At 39.5% G+C, this 15,948-nt stretch overlaps 1 protein-coding gene across 3 annotated transcripts in view; it reads left to right on the plus strand.

Moving 5' to 3' along the window:
- APOOL (apolipoprotein O like) overlaps window positions 1-12,038 on the plus strand; it is a 103,271-nt gene extending 91,233 nt beyond the window's left edge. For all 3 annotated transcript variants that reach the window (XM_006065023.4, XM_006065025.4, XM_006065024.4), the window contains one exon: window positions 11,522-12,038. In XM_006065023.4, the coding sequence (XP_006065085.1) occupies window positions 11,522-11,610 (89 nt within the window). In that variant the 3' untranslated portion in view covers window positions 11,611-12,038. The remainder of the gene's footprint in view (window positions 1-11,521) is intronic.
- The last annotated feature ends 3,910 nt before the right edge of the window (window positions 12,039-15,948 follow it).

Genomic DNA, 15,948 nt, shown 5'->3' on the forward strand with positions numbered 1-15,948 from the left:
GTTTCCATTTCTTGTTCTATCCCCATCCATCTTTGCTTCCACAGTCAGTTTTATTTAGTTTAGATACTAGGAAAACTTTCAAGATAAAATAGTAAAAATAGCACAAATTATAATACTAATATCTTTGCTAGTATTAGATACAGGCAACTATGCGAGATCAAAATGTGACAGTTATACTTTCTAAACATCATGGTTTTACCGTGATAAAAAGAAACATATCAGTTCAATAGTATATTCACATAAACTCACCAGTCATTGGCTTATGTAGGTTTATCTGTACTAAGTAAATGATACTATGCATCAAGTCATCTTATTACAAAGGAAATAGGACCAACTCAGAAGTAGAGAATTAGAGAATAATGAGAATATGTGCCCTTTACTGAGCAACTGCTGTGGGGCAAAGAGCTATAAATGTGTTATTCAATCTTCTCCCAAAAAGAAAAAAAAAAAAAAAAAAACTCTGGTGTGTATGTAATTATAATTATTTTATGATAAATAGACTGAGATTCAGGGAGCTTAAGTAACTTGCCCAAAATTATAGTTTACAAATAGAGTTCTGTTTATAGTCTAGATATTCTTGACACCGAAGTCCAAGCTCCTCCTTTGCATATAGATTATCTAATTTAAAACAAGATTTTAGTCTCTAATTTCCTCTGAGGGGATTTTAGTCTCCTCCCCTATCACTTAATCTTTATAAAAGCTCTCACTGAGTAACAAACTTGATTTGAGTTTTAATATTTTCCTGTCACTTCTCTTTTCTAATCAAGATAAGTTGTACAGGTTTTAGACTCTCTGAATAATCCACAGTTGCCCATATTCCCTCAAGTATATAATATATCTGGTCATTTCTCTAAATGCCTGTCAACTCCAGAGATTTTTGTGGAGATGTTAGAGCTTATCAGCGGGACCAGACCATCCCTGCTGCTGCTGCTGCTAAGTTGCTTCAGTCGTGTCCGACTCTTTGCAACCCCATAGACGGCAGCCCACCAGGCTCCACCATCCCTAGGATTCTCCAGGCAAGAACACTGGAGTGGGTTGCCATTTCCTTCTCCAATGCAGGAAAGTGAAAAGTGAAAGGGAAGTCGCTCAGTCGTGTCCGACTCTTCGCGACCCCATGGACTGCAGCCCACCAGGCTCCTCTGTCCATGGGATTTTCCAGGCAAGAGTGCTGGAGTGGGGTGCCATTGCCTTGTCCATCCCTAGCCAACGTCTTTTCTTCTCACATCTGTATTCTGGAACCTTTTACTGCCTATCATAAGTAATCTGGTATATGTAAAGCATCCTAAGGAGACATGTAGAGGAAAGAGATACTCAGTACTATTCATCGTTATCGTATATCATTCAGGGTTGATTATATAGTAGACCCAGAATTGAGACTCATTATTTCCACATTTCATATGCAATCCCAAAGGTCTATTATGTGAAAAACAGTAGTGATCATGAACATAGGTTTTAAGATAGAACATGAATCTTAATCCTAAATCCAACATTTACTAGTTCTATTGCCTGGGGCAAGTTATCTAATACCCCAAGCCTCAGTATCTTCATCTATAAAAGAGAGTCAATAATAGTATCTTTTTGACATGATTGTTATGAGGATTAAATGAAATATTGCATGTAAAGCAAAAAGTACAATGTCAAGCACATACTAAATTCTCAACGAGTGTTAAGAGATATCATTGCTGCTGCTAAGTCGCTTCAGTCGTGTCCAACTCTATGCGAACCCATAGACGACAGCCCATCAGGCTGTACCATCCCTGGGATTCTCCAGGCAAGAACACTGGAGTGGGTTGCCATTTCCTTCTCCAATGCATGAAAGTGAAAAGTGGAAGTGAAGTCGCTCATTCGTGTCCGACTCTTAGCGACCCCACGGACTGCAGCCTACCAGGCTCCTCCATCCATGGGATTTTCCAGGCAAGAGTACTGGAGTGGGGTGCCATTTTGCCAATAAACAAATTTGCCATTGAGCACATTTTGGGAGCACATTACTTAGCAGGGGAGCATGTCCCTAGCCACCACTTCTCACCATATAGAATAGATTGTGTATACTGTCCAACAATATATTGTAACTCACAGTGTGAGTTTGATTGTCCTCTATCATCCATATACATTTTTGGTGACAACTTTTATTTTGGGAATCACAAGTTTGGAAATTTGGTGACATGGACTTCTTCAAAATATGATGAAAGTAGAATGAAATCTTTCACAGTCTCACAAGATTAATATCCCTCTCAAATAGAGGTTGACAAACTATGGACCTTGTGCTAAATCTGGCTCACTAATTATTTTTGCACATTTCACAAGCCAAGAATAGTTCCTATGTAATTTAAATAGTTTAAAAAAATATCAGAAGAAAAATGTTTCATGACAAGTGAAAATTGTATGAAATTCAAATTTTATTTTATTTTTTTTTCTTTTTTTTTTAATTTTATTTTATTTTTAAACTTTACATAACTGTATTAGTTTTGCCAAATATCAAAATGAATCCGCCACAGGTATACATGTGTTCCCCATCCTGAACCCTCCTCCCTCCTCCCTCCCCATTCCATCCCTCTGGGTCGTCCCAGTGCACCAGCCCCAAGCATCCAGTATCGTGCATCGAAGTTTTATTGGAACACAGCCACACTCACTTATGTATTGTCTGTGGCTGTTTTCACCCTAAAATGGCAGAGTTGAGTGGTTGTGATGGAGACCTTATGGTTTACGAAGTTTAAATGTTTACTTTGGTCCTTTGCAAATAGATTTGCTGATTCCTATTTTAGAGGGATGAGGTGTTCCATACATACATGACTCATGTTCCCCTCATGATATTTCCCAGATTATTATATGGGTCATGACACTAAATATCCAAAATCAAAATCCTGAAAGGCAAAACAAAATTTCCTACAGTCTTTTAGTGTTAGGGAGACAGAAACTCAAGCTGTCAATCAGAAGCTAGAGAGTACCATACCTGAGGAACAGGGTTGACCAACTCTTCTATAAACTGCAACACAGCTCAGTGCCTGATTGGAGATGATAAGTATCAATACTTTACCCCTCCCCAAGAAAGGAAAAAAGTCCCCACTCTGGCAGATGATATCATCTGGAGCTTCTACAATTCTTTTTTACACAGTGTCCACCATACAAATAAAATGTGTGTTAGTCACTCAGTCGTGTCCAACTCTTTGCAACCCCATGGACTGTACCCCGCCAGGCTTTTCTGTCCATGGGATTCTCCAGGCAAGAATACTGGAGTGGATTGCTGTTCCCTTCTCCAGAGGATTTTCCACATCCAGGGATAGAACCCTGGTCTCCTGAATTGCAGGCAGATTCTTTACCATTTGAGCTACAGGGAAGTCCTACAAATAAAATATTAGTCATGCAAAGAGACAGGAAGATGTGACTAAGAAAAGAGAAAAAAACATTACAGCAGATCCACAGGTGATCTAAATATTGAAGTTAGAAGAAAAGCACTTTAAAATAACTATGACTAATATATCAAATGGAAAATATGATGAACAAAATAGATGAAAGGATGGAAAATTTCACAGCCAGTTGGAATCTGTGAAAAAATCAAGTGGATATTCTAGATGTGAAAAATACAGTATCTGAAATTATGAACTCATTGGATGGGTTTAATAGCAGATTGTATACAAAAAGAGGACAGAAATAATGAACTCAAATATAGGATAAAAAAGACAAACTGAAGCCAGAGAGAAAAAAGAATGGAAAGAATAGATCAGTGTGAGAATGCACTTTGCAATGATTAATATGTTTAAGTGTTTCAGTTACTGAGACAGCTGAATACTGAGTATCATCCCGATTTTATACAGAAGAAACAAAAATAGAATCTCTAATATTCATAACTTCACTCAGCAATTTATTAGTGATCTGTCCTATTTTTGATACCTAACTTGCTTAAAATATAAATGAGATAAGGAGTGAACTAAATTATCAATGAACAGATAATACCTAATGGCTATTTGAGACAATAATTCATTGCTTTTTAATAAACATCTTCATTCTTTACCTGTTTGCTATAACAGCAGTTTTTTTTTTTTAAGTCGACTATAAAAAGCTAAGCATAAATAGCTTTTCATTTGAGATTTATGATAAAATACAAAGAAAATCATTTTGATGATTAGGAGAATGAGATTCAAGAAGAGTTTTATGATGGCTAATTCTTTGGGAGGACAGAGAGCCTTTTATCAAAAGGGATTAAGAAATATTTGAGGAAAGGTATAATCTTTAATTACTCAGAAAAGCATGAGACAAACCCTTTTTAAAAAGGCAGAAATCAAATGACCTAGGCTAAGTGGTTCTAAGCCAGAGGGATCCACATCACAATTTCTTGAATTTCTTTCTTTTTTTTTTTTTTCTAAAATTCACTCTACATAAGAATTATAAATTAGAATTTCCAGAGGTGAGGCCTCCAAGCAGGTGGATTATAGGAAAAGCTCCACAGGGAATTCTGTATGTACATTCCTCTAGTTAATAATGACCAACATAAGCTATGAATAAACAAAAAATCTGAAGCCTCTCAACAAATTTTGAGAGATGGGGATCTAAAGGTAACAGAGCCTTTCAAATTTAGGTGAGCTGACTATTTGACCAGATTTTGAACAAGAATATAAATTAAGAAAGTTAGTAGAGTGTTAGAAAACTTAGTCAGTCAATGGACATTTTTAAGCAAATCAGACACATTCAGACTTATATAAAATAAGTATTTCTCAATGCTTACTATAGTATGTCTATGGTAAGAGTTGGACTATAAAGAAGGCTGAGCGCCAAAGAATTGATGCTTTTGAACTGTGGTGTTGGAGAAGACTCTTGAGAGTCCCTTGGACTGCAGGGAGATCCAACCAGTCCATCCTGAAGGAGATAACTCCTGGGTATTCATTGGAAGGACTGATGTTGAAGCTGAAACTCCCATACTTTGGCCACCTGATGAGAAGAGCTGACTCATCTGAAAAGACCCTGATTCTGGGAAAGATTGAGGGTAGGAGGAGAAGAGGACGACAGAGGATGAGATGGTTAGATGGCATCACTGACTCGATGGACATGGGTTTGGGTGGACTCTGGGAGTTGGTGATGGACAGGGAGGCCTGGCGTGCTGCGGTTCATGGGGTTGCAAAGAGTTGGACATGACTGAGCAACTGAACTGAACTATAGTATGTCTATTTGATAAAACTATTTCTTAGTATATTTCTCACTTGTACTGACCAAAAGCTTCCACCAGGAAGATACATTTGGAAAAGGAGCAGTCAGAACACTGTTTCTTAACCTACTTGTACTACAGACCTCATCTCAGAATGTTTTTAAATACATAAACAAAATACACAGTAATGTATGAGCTTCCCTAGTTGTATTAATCAACAATAATTAACAACATACTGAAAAAGGGTATAATTTTGAAGTGGTAGTAAGTATAAATATTTCAAGATATCTGCAACTGCAGTGTGATATGAAAATATCTATGGTTTCTATTAGTGACAGAGTCTAAGGTATTCTTAGAGGATAGTATTGTGGTTTGTTGCCTGCATTCATTATTGAAGAAGACATTCATTTTCAGTCAGAGGTTAATGAAAACAAAGACAAATTTCCCCTATCCAAGTTCATAGATCATATGAATTCTTTCCACAGACTCCCCTCCTCCAAAGGGATTCCAGGTTAAAAGTCTATGGAGAACTGTATTCTTCTCATGCGTAGTGATTATTTAAGATCTGGCTGTTTTTAAAATATACTTAGTGGTGAAGTTACATATAGAGCTATCCCAGTTTATAAAACAGAAACTATTTCTGAAAAGGTAGATGTAAAATAAATAATTGTATGTAAATCTATTTCTCACTTTTAACTAGAAACTAAATTTCTCTCTGGCAAAAAGATGTGTCTCAAATGTAAAAAAAAAAAAAAATCATTTCAAAATGAATCAGAATTTGAAAAATATTTAAAATTTTAAAAATTGTGAAAAATATTTTTAGTGTATGTCACAAAATAAATATAAAAACTATTCTTACCTACTTAACATACACAGGGTATTATATGTACCACTTTGTATATATTATTATGTTGAATACTAAAAACAATTTTGTGACATTTTGTGACTACTCTAACCCCAGGGTTTGTGACATTTTGTGACACTTCTGCATACTCTAACCCCCATTTTTCAGAAGATCCAGGGTTGTTGTATTGGGAGTCAGACAAAACTGGATTCAGTCCTGGTTCCAATGCTTATCACCTTGATGACACTGGTCAAGTTTCTTAACCTATCTACATTAAAATGTCCTTATCTGTAAAACATGAATAATATAAAAATGTCATCTATCTCACAGTGTTATTCTGAGATAATGCATGAAAATAATGTGGCATCTTGCCTGGTACACAGTCAGCTTATCAAGATCACATTGATCCACACTGCCAAATCCAGGTTCCATTCCCAATCTCTATCTTATGTAATCCATCAGTAATTTCTAACAGAAATGATTATTCCTTCGTCCTTGAAACAGTCTCTTTACTTGGCCTGTGGGATATCACTTACTCTTGGTTCTCTTACTTCACTGACTGGCTGTTTCTTCAGTCTTCTCTGCTATATTCTCCTAATATTCTTAACCTCAAAAACTTGGAGTATCCAAAGGTCTCATTCTTTGGACTTCTTTTATGATGTTACGGATGACCTCATATGGTCCCATAGTTTTAGATGCTATTTATACCTTAGGAACATAAAATTTATAAACCAGCCCAGGAGACTCCTGAACGTTAGAGTCACATTTCTGCTTACTCAGTATATGTATTCAGATGTTCAGTAAGTTCAGTTCAGTCACTCAGTTGTGTCCGACTCTTTGCAACCCCATGAACTGTAGCACGACAGACCTCCCTGTCCATCACCAACTCCTGGAGCCTACTCAAACTCGTGTCCATCACATCGGTGATGCCATCCAACCATATCATCCTCTGTCGTCCCCTTCTCCTCCCACCTTCAATGTTTCCCAGCATCAGAGTCTTTTCCACTGCTGGGCATATACACCAAAGAAACCAGAATGAAAGAGACACGTGTACCCCAATGTTCATCACAGCACTGTTTATAATAGCCAGGATATGGAAGCAACCTAGATGTCCATCAGCAGATGAATGGATAAGAAAGCTGTGGTACATATACACAATGGAGTATTCAGTTCAGTTCAGTCGCTCAGTCATGTCTGACGCTTTGCGACCCCATGAATCACAGCACGCCAGGCCTCCCTGTCCATCACCAACTCCCGGAGTTCACCCAGACTCACGTCCATCGAGTCAGTGATGCCATCCAGCCATCTCATCCTCTGTCATCCCCTTCTCCTCCTGCCCTCAATCCCTCTCAGCATCAGAGTCTTTTCCAATGAGTCAACTCTTCGCATGAGGTGGCCAAAGTACTGGAGTTTCAGCTTTAGCATCATTCCTTCCCAAGAAATCCCAGGGCTGATCTCCTTCAGAATGGACTGGTTGGATCTCCTTGTAGTCCAAGGGACTCTCAAGAGTCTTCTCCAACACCACAGTTCAAAAGCATCAATTCTTTGGCGCTCAGCCTTCTTCACAGTCCAACTCTCACATCCATACATGACCACAGGAAAAACCATAGCCTTGACTAGACGAACCTTTGTTGGCAAAGTAATGTCTCTGCTTTTCAATATGCTGTCTAGGTTGGTCATAACTTTCCTTCCAAGGAGTAAGTGTCTTTTAATTTCATGGCTGCAGTCACCATCTGCAGTGGTTTTGGAGCCCAAAAATTACTCAGCCATTGAAAAGAATACATTTGAATCAGTTCTAATGAGGTGGATGAAACTGGAGCCTATTATACAGAGTGAAGTAAGCCAGAAAGAAAAACACCAATACAGTATACTAACGCATAAATATGGAATTTAGAAAGATGGTAACGATAACCCTGTATGCGAGACAGCAAAAGAGACACAGATGTATAGAACAGTCTTTTGGACTCTGTGGGAGACGGAGAGGGAGGGATGATCTGGGAGAATGACATTGAAACTTGTATAATATCATATAAGGAACGAATCGCCAGTCCAGGTTCAATGGAGGATACAGGTTGCTTGGGGCTGGTGCACTGGATGACCCAGAGGGATGGTACAGGGAGGGAGGTGGGAGGGGGGTTCAGGATGGGGAGCACGTGTACACCCGTGGTGGATTCATGTTGATGTATGGCAAAACCAATACAATATTGTAAAGTAATTAACCTCCAATTAAAATAAATAAATTTAATTTTAAAAAATAAAATAAAAAACAAACAGAGTCCTTTCCAGTAAGTCAGTTCTTCACATCAGTTGGCCAAAGTATTGGAGATTCAGCTTCAGCATCAGTCCTTCCAATGCATGTTCAGGACTTATTTCCTTTAGGATGGACTGGTTTGATCTCCTTGCAGTAAAAGGAACTCTCAAGAGTCTTCTTCAACACCACAGTTCAAAAGCATCAATTCTTTGGCCCTCAGGGTTCTTTATAGTCCAACTCTCATACCAAGGGAACATTTTATACAAAGATGGGCTCAATAAAGGGCAGAAATGGTAGGGACTTAACAGAAGCAGAAGATATTAAGAAGAGGTGGCAAGAATACACAAAAGAACTGTACAAAAAAGATCTTCACGATCAATATAATCATGATGGTGTGATCACTCACCTAGAGCCAGACATCCTGGAATGTGAAGTCAAGTGGGCCTTAGAAAGCATCACTACGAACAAAGCTAGTGGACGTGAAGGAATTCCAGTTGAGCTATTTCAAATCCTGAAAGATGATGCTGTGAAAGTGCTGCACTCAATATGCCAGCAAATTTGGAAAACTCACCAGTGGCCACAGGACTGGAAAAGGTCAGTTTTCATTCCAATCCCAAAGAAAGGCAATGCCAAAGAATGCTCAAACTACCACACAATTGCACTCATCTCACACACTAGTAAAGTAATACTTAAAATTCTCCAAGCCAGGCTTCAGCAATACGTGAACTGTGAAATTCCTGATGTTCAAGCTGGTTTTAGAAAAGGCAGAGGAACCAGATATCAAATTGCCAACATCTGCTGGATCATCAAAAAAGCAAGAGAGTTCTATTTCTGCTTTATTGACTATGCCAAAGCCTTTCACCGTGTGGATCACAATAAACTGTGGAAAATTCTGAAAGAGATGTGAATACCAGACCACCTGACCTGCCTCCTGAAAAACCTATATGCAGGTCAGGAAGCAACAGTTAGAACTGGACATGGAACGACAAACTGGTTCCAAATAGGAAAAGGAGTACGTCAAGGCTGTATATTGTCACCCTGCTTATTTAACTTATATGCAGAGTACAGCATGAGAAACGCTGTGCTGGAGGAAGCACAAGCTGGAATCAAGACTGCAGGGAGAAATATCAATAACCTCAGATATGCAGATGACACCAACGTTATGGCAGAAAGTGAAGAGGAACTAAAGAGCCTCTTGATGAAAGTGAAAGAGGAGAGTGAAAAAGTTGGCTTAAAGCTCAACATTCAGAAAACTAAGATCATGGCATCTGGTCCCATTACTTCATGGGAAATAGATGGGGAAACAGTGGAAACAGTGTCAGACTTTTTTGGGGGGGCTCCAAAATCACTGCAGATGGTGATTGCAGCCATGAAATTAAAAGACGCTTACTCCTTGGAAGGAAAGTTATGACCAACCTAGACAGCATATTAAAAAGCAGAGACATTACTTTGCCAACAAAGGTCCATCTAGTCAAGGCTATGGTTTTTCCAGTGGTCATGTATGGATGTGAGAGTTGGACTGTGAAGAAAGCTGAGCACCAAAGAACTGATGTTTTTGAACTGTGTTGTTGGAGAAGACTCTTAAGAGTCCCTTGGACTTCAAGGAAATCCTGCCAGTCCATCCTAAAGGAGATCAGTCCTGGGTGTACATTGGGACGACTGATTTTGAATCTGAAACTCCCATACTTTGGCCACTTGATGCGAAGACCTGACTTATTTGAAAAGACCCTTATGCTGGGAAAGATTGAGGGCAGGAGAAGGGGGCTACAGAGGATGAGATGGTTGGATGGCATCACTGACTAGATGGACGTGAGTTTGGGTGGACTCCGGGAGTTGGTGATGGACAGGGAGGTCTGGTATGCTGCGTTTCATGGGGTCGCAAAGAGTCGGACACGACTGAGCGACTAAACTGAACTGAACTGAACTCACATCCATACATGACCACTGGAAAAACCATAGCTTTGACTAAATGGACCTTTGTTGGTAAAGTCTTTGCTTTTAATATGCTTTCTGGGTTTGTCATCACTTTTCTTCCAAGGAACAACCGTCTTTTAATTTCATAGCTGCAGTGATTTTAGAGCCCAAGAAAACAAAGTCTGTCACTGTTTCCATTGTTTCCCCATCTATTTGCCATGAAGTGATGTCTAGATAGCAATTCAAATATAGCACACCCAAAACTCAACAATTAATTTACCTTCTCCCAAACATGCTTCTGGGGCTTCCCTGGTTGCTCAGTGGTCAAGAATCTGCCTGCCAATGCAAAAGATGCAAGTTCATTTCCTGATTTGGGGGAGATGCCATGAAGAAGGAAATGGTAACGTACTCCAGTATTCTTGCCTGAAAAATTCCATGGACAGAGGGACCTGGTGGGCTACAGTCCATAAAGTTGCAAAGAGTTGGACACGACTGAGCAACTGAATGACAACAACAACAAAACATGTTTCTACATTTCCCCCATCTCAGTAAATGTCATCTCCATTCTTTTAGTTTCTCAAATTAAAGAGTATCACTCACACAACATACTGAATCCATTTTGGAAATCCTGTCCTTAAGTTATCACCACCTCCACTGCCCTAATAAAAGCCATTAGCATTTCCATCCTGGTGTACTGCAGTCTTCTCTGCTATAATAGCTTCCTAACTCGTCTCCATACTTCTATGCTTATTTCCCTACACTCTCTTCTACCCATAGCCAAGAGTAATCTTTTTAAAAACATAATATTATGTTACACTTCTGCTCAAAACTGTCCAGTGACTTCTCATCTCTTAGAATAAAAGAGAAAAACTTTCCTATGACCTGTGTGGCCTAGCATTCCACTGTTTTCTGATTATGACTTCTATCACACTCATTGCATCCACCATCAGCACATCTTGCTAACTCTGTTACAGCCATATTTGCTATTTTATGGCTCCTCAGACATGCCTAAAGTCTGTTACACTTGCCACCTGCTCCTCCAGTAAGTCATTTCCCTCAAATAGCTACAGGGCTCATACCTGCACCTTCTTCAGTTCTTTGCTCAAATATATAAGGCTTTCTTTCCCTGGCCACCCTGTTTAAAATTGCAGATTACCCAATCTCTCCATATGCCTCTCCACCCTGTTTTATTTTTCTGCATACCACCATCTGACATGCCGTTTACTTAACTTATTTTCTCCTTTGCCCAACTTGAATGTTAGGTCCATGTTTGTGGAGATTTTTATCTGTTTTGCTCATTGATGTGCCCCCCATATCAACAAGAATTTTGTTAAATTAATGACTAATTTTCTTTTTCATTTTAATACTTTATCAGGTGCTACACAGTTTATGCCTGACCTCAAGTTCATGGATCACGGGCAGTCCCATCCAGAAGATATAGATATGTACAGCACTAGAAGCTGAAATAGTCTGCATAGAGAACTACAAGACGTGTGAAGTTTCAAATAATGGTGAAAAAAATCATGTAACGTGTAACTGATGCATAGGATATAAATTAAACCAAGTTTTCCCCTTACATCTTCTAATGTACAGTTTGAAAAATCACATTAGTGACTAAAACGCAAACTGGATACAATCCAAACAACATTAAATGATCACTGAGGAGGCAGAGGTAGAAGTATTAGGATGCATTTCATGACTTTAAGGGTGTTTATTAAAAAAAAAAAAGTGTGTATATATAAAATATATATACATATACACATATATATTTGCTGTAGCTTTTCTGAATTAATATCAGCTAAATTAGAATGGTGTGTGGAAGGTTGTGTTCCCTCCCCCCTGTTTGTTTTGCATTTACCAGAGATATAATAAAATATACATATTTTATGACATGTGCTTGGCTTTGTCTCTTTGTTTAATTAATGCTAATTCCTCTTAGATGTCCAAAAATAAGTCTGTTTGAGAGGACCATGTGCTACATGGGACGCCTCAGTGCTGCTTAGCTTTCCTTCTACTGATTCCTATGTAGTTTCCTATTCTGGTCTCCAGGAGAGGTTTTCAGTTCAGTTCAGTCACTCAGTCGTGTCCGACTCTTTGCAACCCCATGAATCACAGCATGTCAGGCCTCCCTGTCCATCACCAACTCCCGGAGTTCACCCAAACTCAAGTGCATCGAGTCGGTGATGCCATCCAGCCATCTCATCCTCTGTTGTCCCCTTCCCCTCCTACCCCCAATCCCTCCCAGCATCAGGGTGTTTTCCAATGAGTCGACTCTTCGCATGAGGTAGCCAAAGTATTGGAGTTTCAGCTTTACCATCAGTCCTTCCAGTGAACACCCAGGACTGATCTCCTTTAGGATGGACTGGTTGGATCTCCTTGCAGTCCAAGGGACTCTCAAGAGTCTTCTCGAACACCACAATTAAAAAGCATCAGTTCTTCGGCACTCAACTTTCTTCACAGTCCAACTCTCACATCCATACATGACTACTGGAAAAACCATAGCCTTGACTAGACGAACCTTTGTTGACAAAGTAATGTCTCTGCTTTTTAATATGCTGTCTAGGTTGGTCATAACTTTCCTTCCAAGGAGTAAGCGTCTTTTAATTTCATGGCTGCAATCACCATCTTCAGTGATTTTGGAGCCCAAAAAAATAAAGTCTGACACTGTTTCCACTGTTTCCCCTTCTATGTGCCATGAAGTAATGGGACCAGATGCCATGATCTTAGTTTTCTGAATGTTGAGCTTTAAGCCAACTTTTTCACTCTCCTCCTTCACTTTCATCAAGAGGCTTTTTAGTTCCTCTTCACTTTCTGCCATAAGGGTGGTGTCATCTGCATATCTGAGGTTATTGATATTTCTCCTGGCAGTCTTGATCCGAGCTTGTGCTTCTTCCAGTCCAGCGTTTCTCATGATGTACTCTGCATATAAGTTAAATAAGCAGGTTGACAATATACAGCCCTGATGTACTCCTCTTCCTATTTGGAACCAGTCTGTTGTTCCATGTCCAGTTCTAACTGTTGCTTCCTGACCTGCATATAGGTTTCTCAGGAGGCAGGTCAGGTGGTCTGGTATTCCCATCTCTTTCAGAATTTTCCACAGTTTATTGACAGTTAAAGGCGTTGGCATAGTCAATAAAGCAGAAATAGATGTTTTTCTGGAACTCTTTTGCTTTTTTCTTATTCTGAAGCCTCCTATACCTGCCAAAGAAGACTATGTCTCCTATTACAGAGAGGAAAAAAATAAGTTATTAGACATAGTCTTTCCCAACTTCTTCCCATCTGTTTTCAAGACTTACCTCTTTTCAGCCATGCATCCCCCTTTTCTAAAGTTGATGCTTCTATTTGTGTTCCAGATCTCCTTTCCGTCTTTTCTAGTACCATATTCCATCCTGTTTAATTTTCAGTCTTTTGTTTCTCTTTCAACTGATTTCTTTTCCTCAGTCTCTAACAGCTTCAAATCCTCTTTATCCAAAAACAACAGTAGCAAAAACCTTTCCCTAACTCCCTCTTCCTCTTGAGCTATCTTTTCTTTCTCTTTCCTATGATTTTCAGACTTCATAAAACAGTAATTAATGTCATTTTCTTAAGTTCTCAATTTCAATTCCTCTATAACTTGCTACACCTTTGCCTCTATGTTGTTTTTCAGTAAATTATGTCTGATTCTTTGTGACCCCATAGACAGGTCTCCCTATCCGTCACTATCTCCCAGAATTTGCTCAAATTCATGTTCATTGAGTTAGTGATGCTATCTAATAATCTCATCCTCTGTACCTACTTGAATTTTATGTAATGATTGACTCGTAACTACTCCCTCCTAAAATTCAGTACTCCTTTTAGTGTTATTCCTGCTCCTCTTGTTACTCATTCTTCTCTTGCTTTGAATCCCTTACATGTTAAGGCTCCTCAGTTTGCATTTCTTGTCTTTTCTCATTCAATGCTCTCTCATTTCCATTCAACATACTTCACTGACTCCAAGCATCATTTATACGTCCTTATTATTAATATTTCCATCTTCCATATTTCTCCAGAAGTGTGTATCTATTTTTCTAATTATTAGTCATGTCTATCTTATATCCAATATGTGCATGTGTGCTAAGTTGCTTCAGTCATGTCCGACTCTTTGTGACCCTATGGACTGTAGCCCACAGGGATTCTCCAGAAATCCTGGGATTCTCCTGTCAAGAATACTGGAGTGAGTTGCCAGGCCCTCCTCCAGGGGTTCTTCCCAAGCCAGGGATCGAACCCACATCTCTTACGTCTCCTTCATTGGCAGGCAGGTTCTTTTACCACTAGCACCACCTGGAAAGCCCTGTATATCCCATAGAGGTTCTCAATATCAATACTTGTTCAATCACTTAGTCGTGTCTGACTCTTTGTGACCCCATGGACTGCAACACTCCAGGCCTCCTTGTCCTTCACCATCTCCCAGAGCCTGCTCAAACTCGTGTTCATTGAGTCAGTGATGCCATCCAGCCATCTTAAACTCTGTCATGCCTTTCTCCTCCTGCCTTCAATCTTTTCCAGCATCAGCATCTCTTCTAATGAGTTGGCTCTTCGCATCAGGTGGCCAAAGTATTGGAGCTTCAGAATTAGTCCCTCCGATGAACATTCAGGATCGATTTCCTTTAGGATTGACTGGTTGGATCTTCTTGCAGTCCAAGGGACTCTCAAGAGTCTTCTCCAACACCACAGTTCAAAAGCATCAATTCTTTGGCACTCAGTCTTCTTTATAGTCCAACTCTCACATCCATACATGACTACTGGAAAAACCATAGCTTTGACTAGATGGACCTTTATCAGCACAGTGATATCTCTGCTTTTTAATAGACAAGATCCATCTGCAATGCAAGAAACCTGGGTTTGATCTCTAGGTTGGGAAGATCTCATGGAGGAGGGCATGGCAACCCACTGAGTATTCTTGCCTGGAGAATCCACATGGACAGAGGAGGCTGGAAGGCTACAGTCCCTGAGGTTACAAACAGTTGGACATGACTGAGCAACTAATCACAGCACAGCATAGGTTTGTCATAGCTTTTCTTCCAAGGAGCTATGTTAATTTATTGGCTGCAGTGATTTTGGAGCCCAAGAAAACAAAGTCTGTCACTGTTTCCATTGTTTCCCCATCTATTTGCCATGAACTGATGGGACCAGATGTCATGCTCTTAGTTTTCTCAGTGTTGGGTTTTAAGCCAGCTCTTTTACTCTCCTCTTTCACCTTCATCAATACACTGTTTAGTTCCTCTTGGCTTTTTGCCACTAAGGTGGTGTCATCTGCATATCTGAGGTTATTGATATTTCTCCCTGTAATCTTGATTCTAGCTTATGCTTCATCTAGCCTGGCATTTCACATGATGTACTCTGCATATAAGTTAAATAAGCATGGTGACAATATACAGCCTTGACATACTCTTTTCCCAATTTGGAACCAGTCTGTTGTTCCATGTCTGGTTCTAACTGTTGCTTCTTGACCTGCATACAGGTTTCTCAGGAGGCCAGGCTCTTCTGTCCATGGGATTCTTCAGGCATGAATACTGGAGTGAGTTGCCATTTGCTCCTCCAGTGGATCGAACCCAGGTCTACCTGCATCTTCTACATTGTCAGGTGAATTCTTTACCACTGAGCCACCTGGGAAGCCCCAATATCAAAAGACCTAAAACTAAATTGTCTCTACATGTCTCTCACTTCTGTGTTTCTCAAATCAATTGTACTTTCTCTAATCCTTACTCTCATTCAGGTCTTCATCATCACTTCCTGGATTATTATATATGCTTCTGGTCAATCTGCTTGCCATCAGTCTTGCTT

Source organism: Bubalus bubalis, chromosome X (genome assembly GCF_019923935.1).
Source record: "Bubalus bubalis isolate 160015118507 breed Murrah chromosome X, NDDB_SH_1, whole genome shotgun sequence".
In the NCBI taxonomy this organism is placed as follows: domain Eukaryota; kingdom Metazoa; phylum Chordata; class Mammalia; order Artiodactyla; family Bovidae; genus Bubalus; species Bubalus bubalis.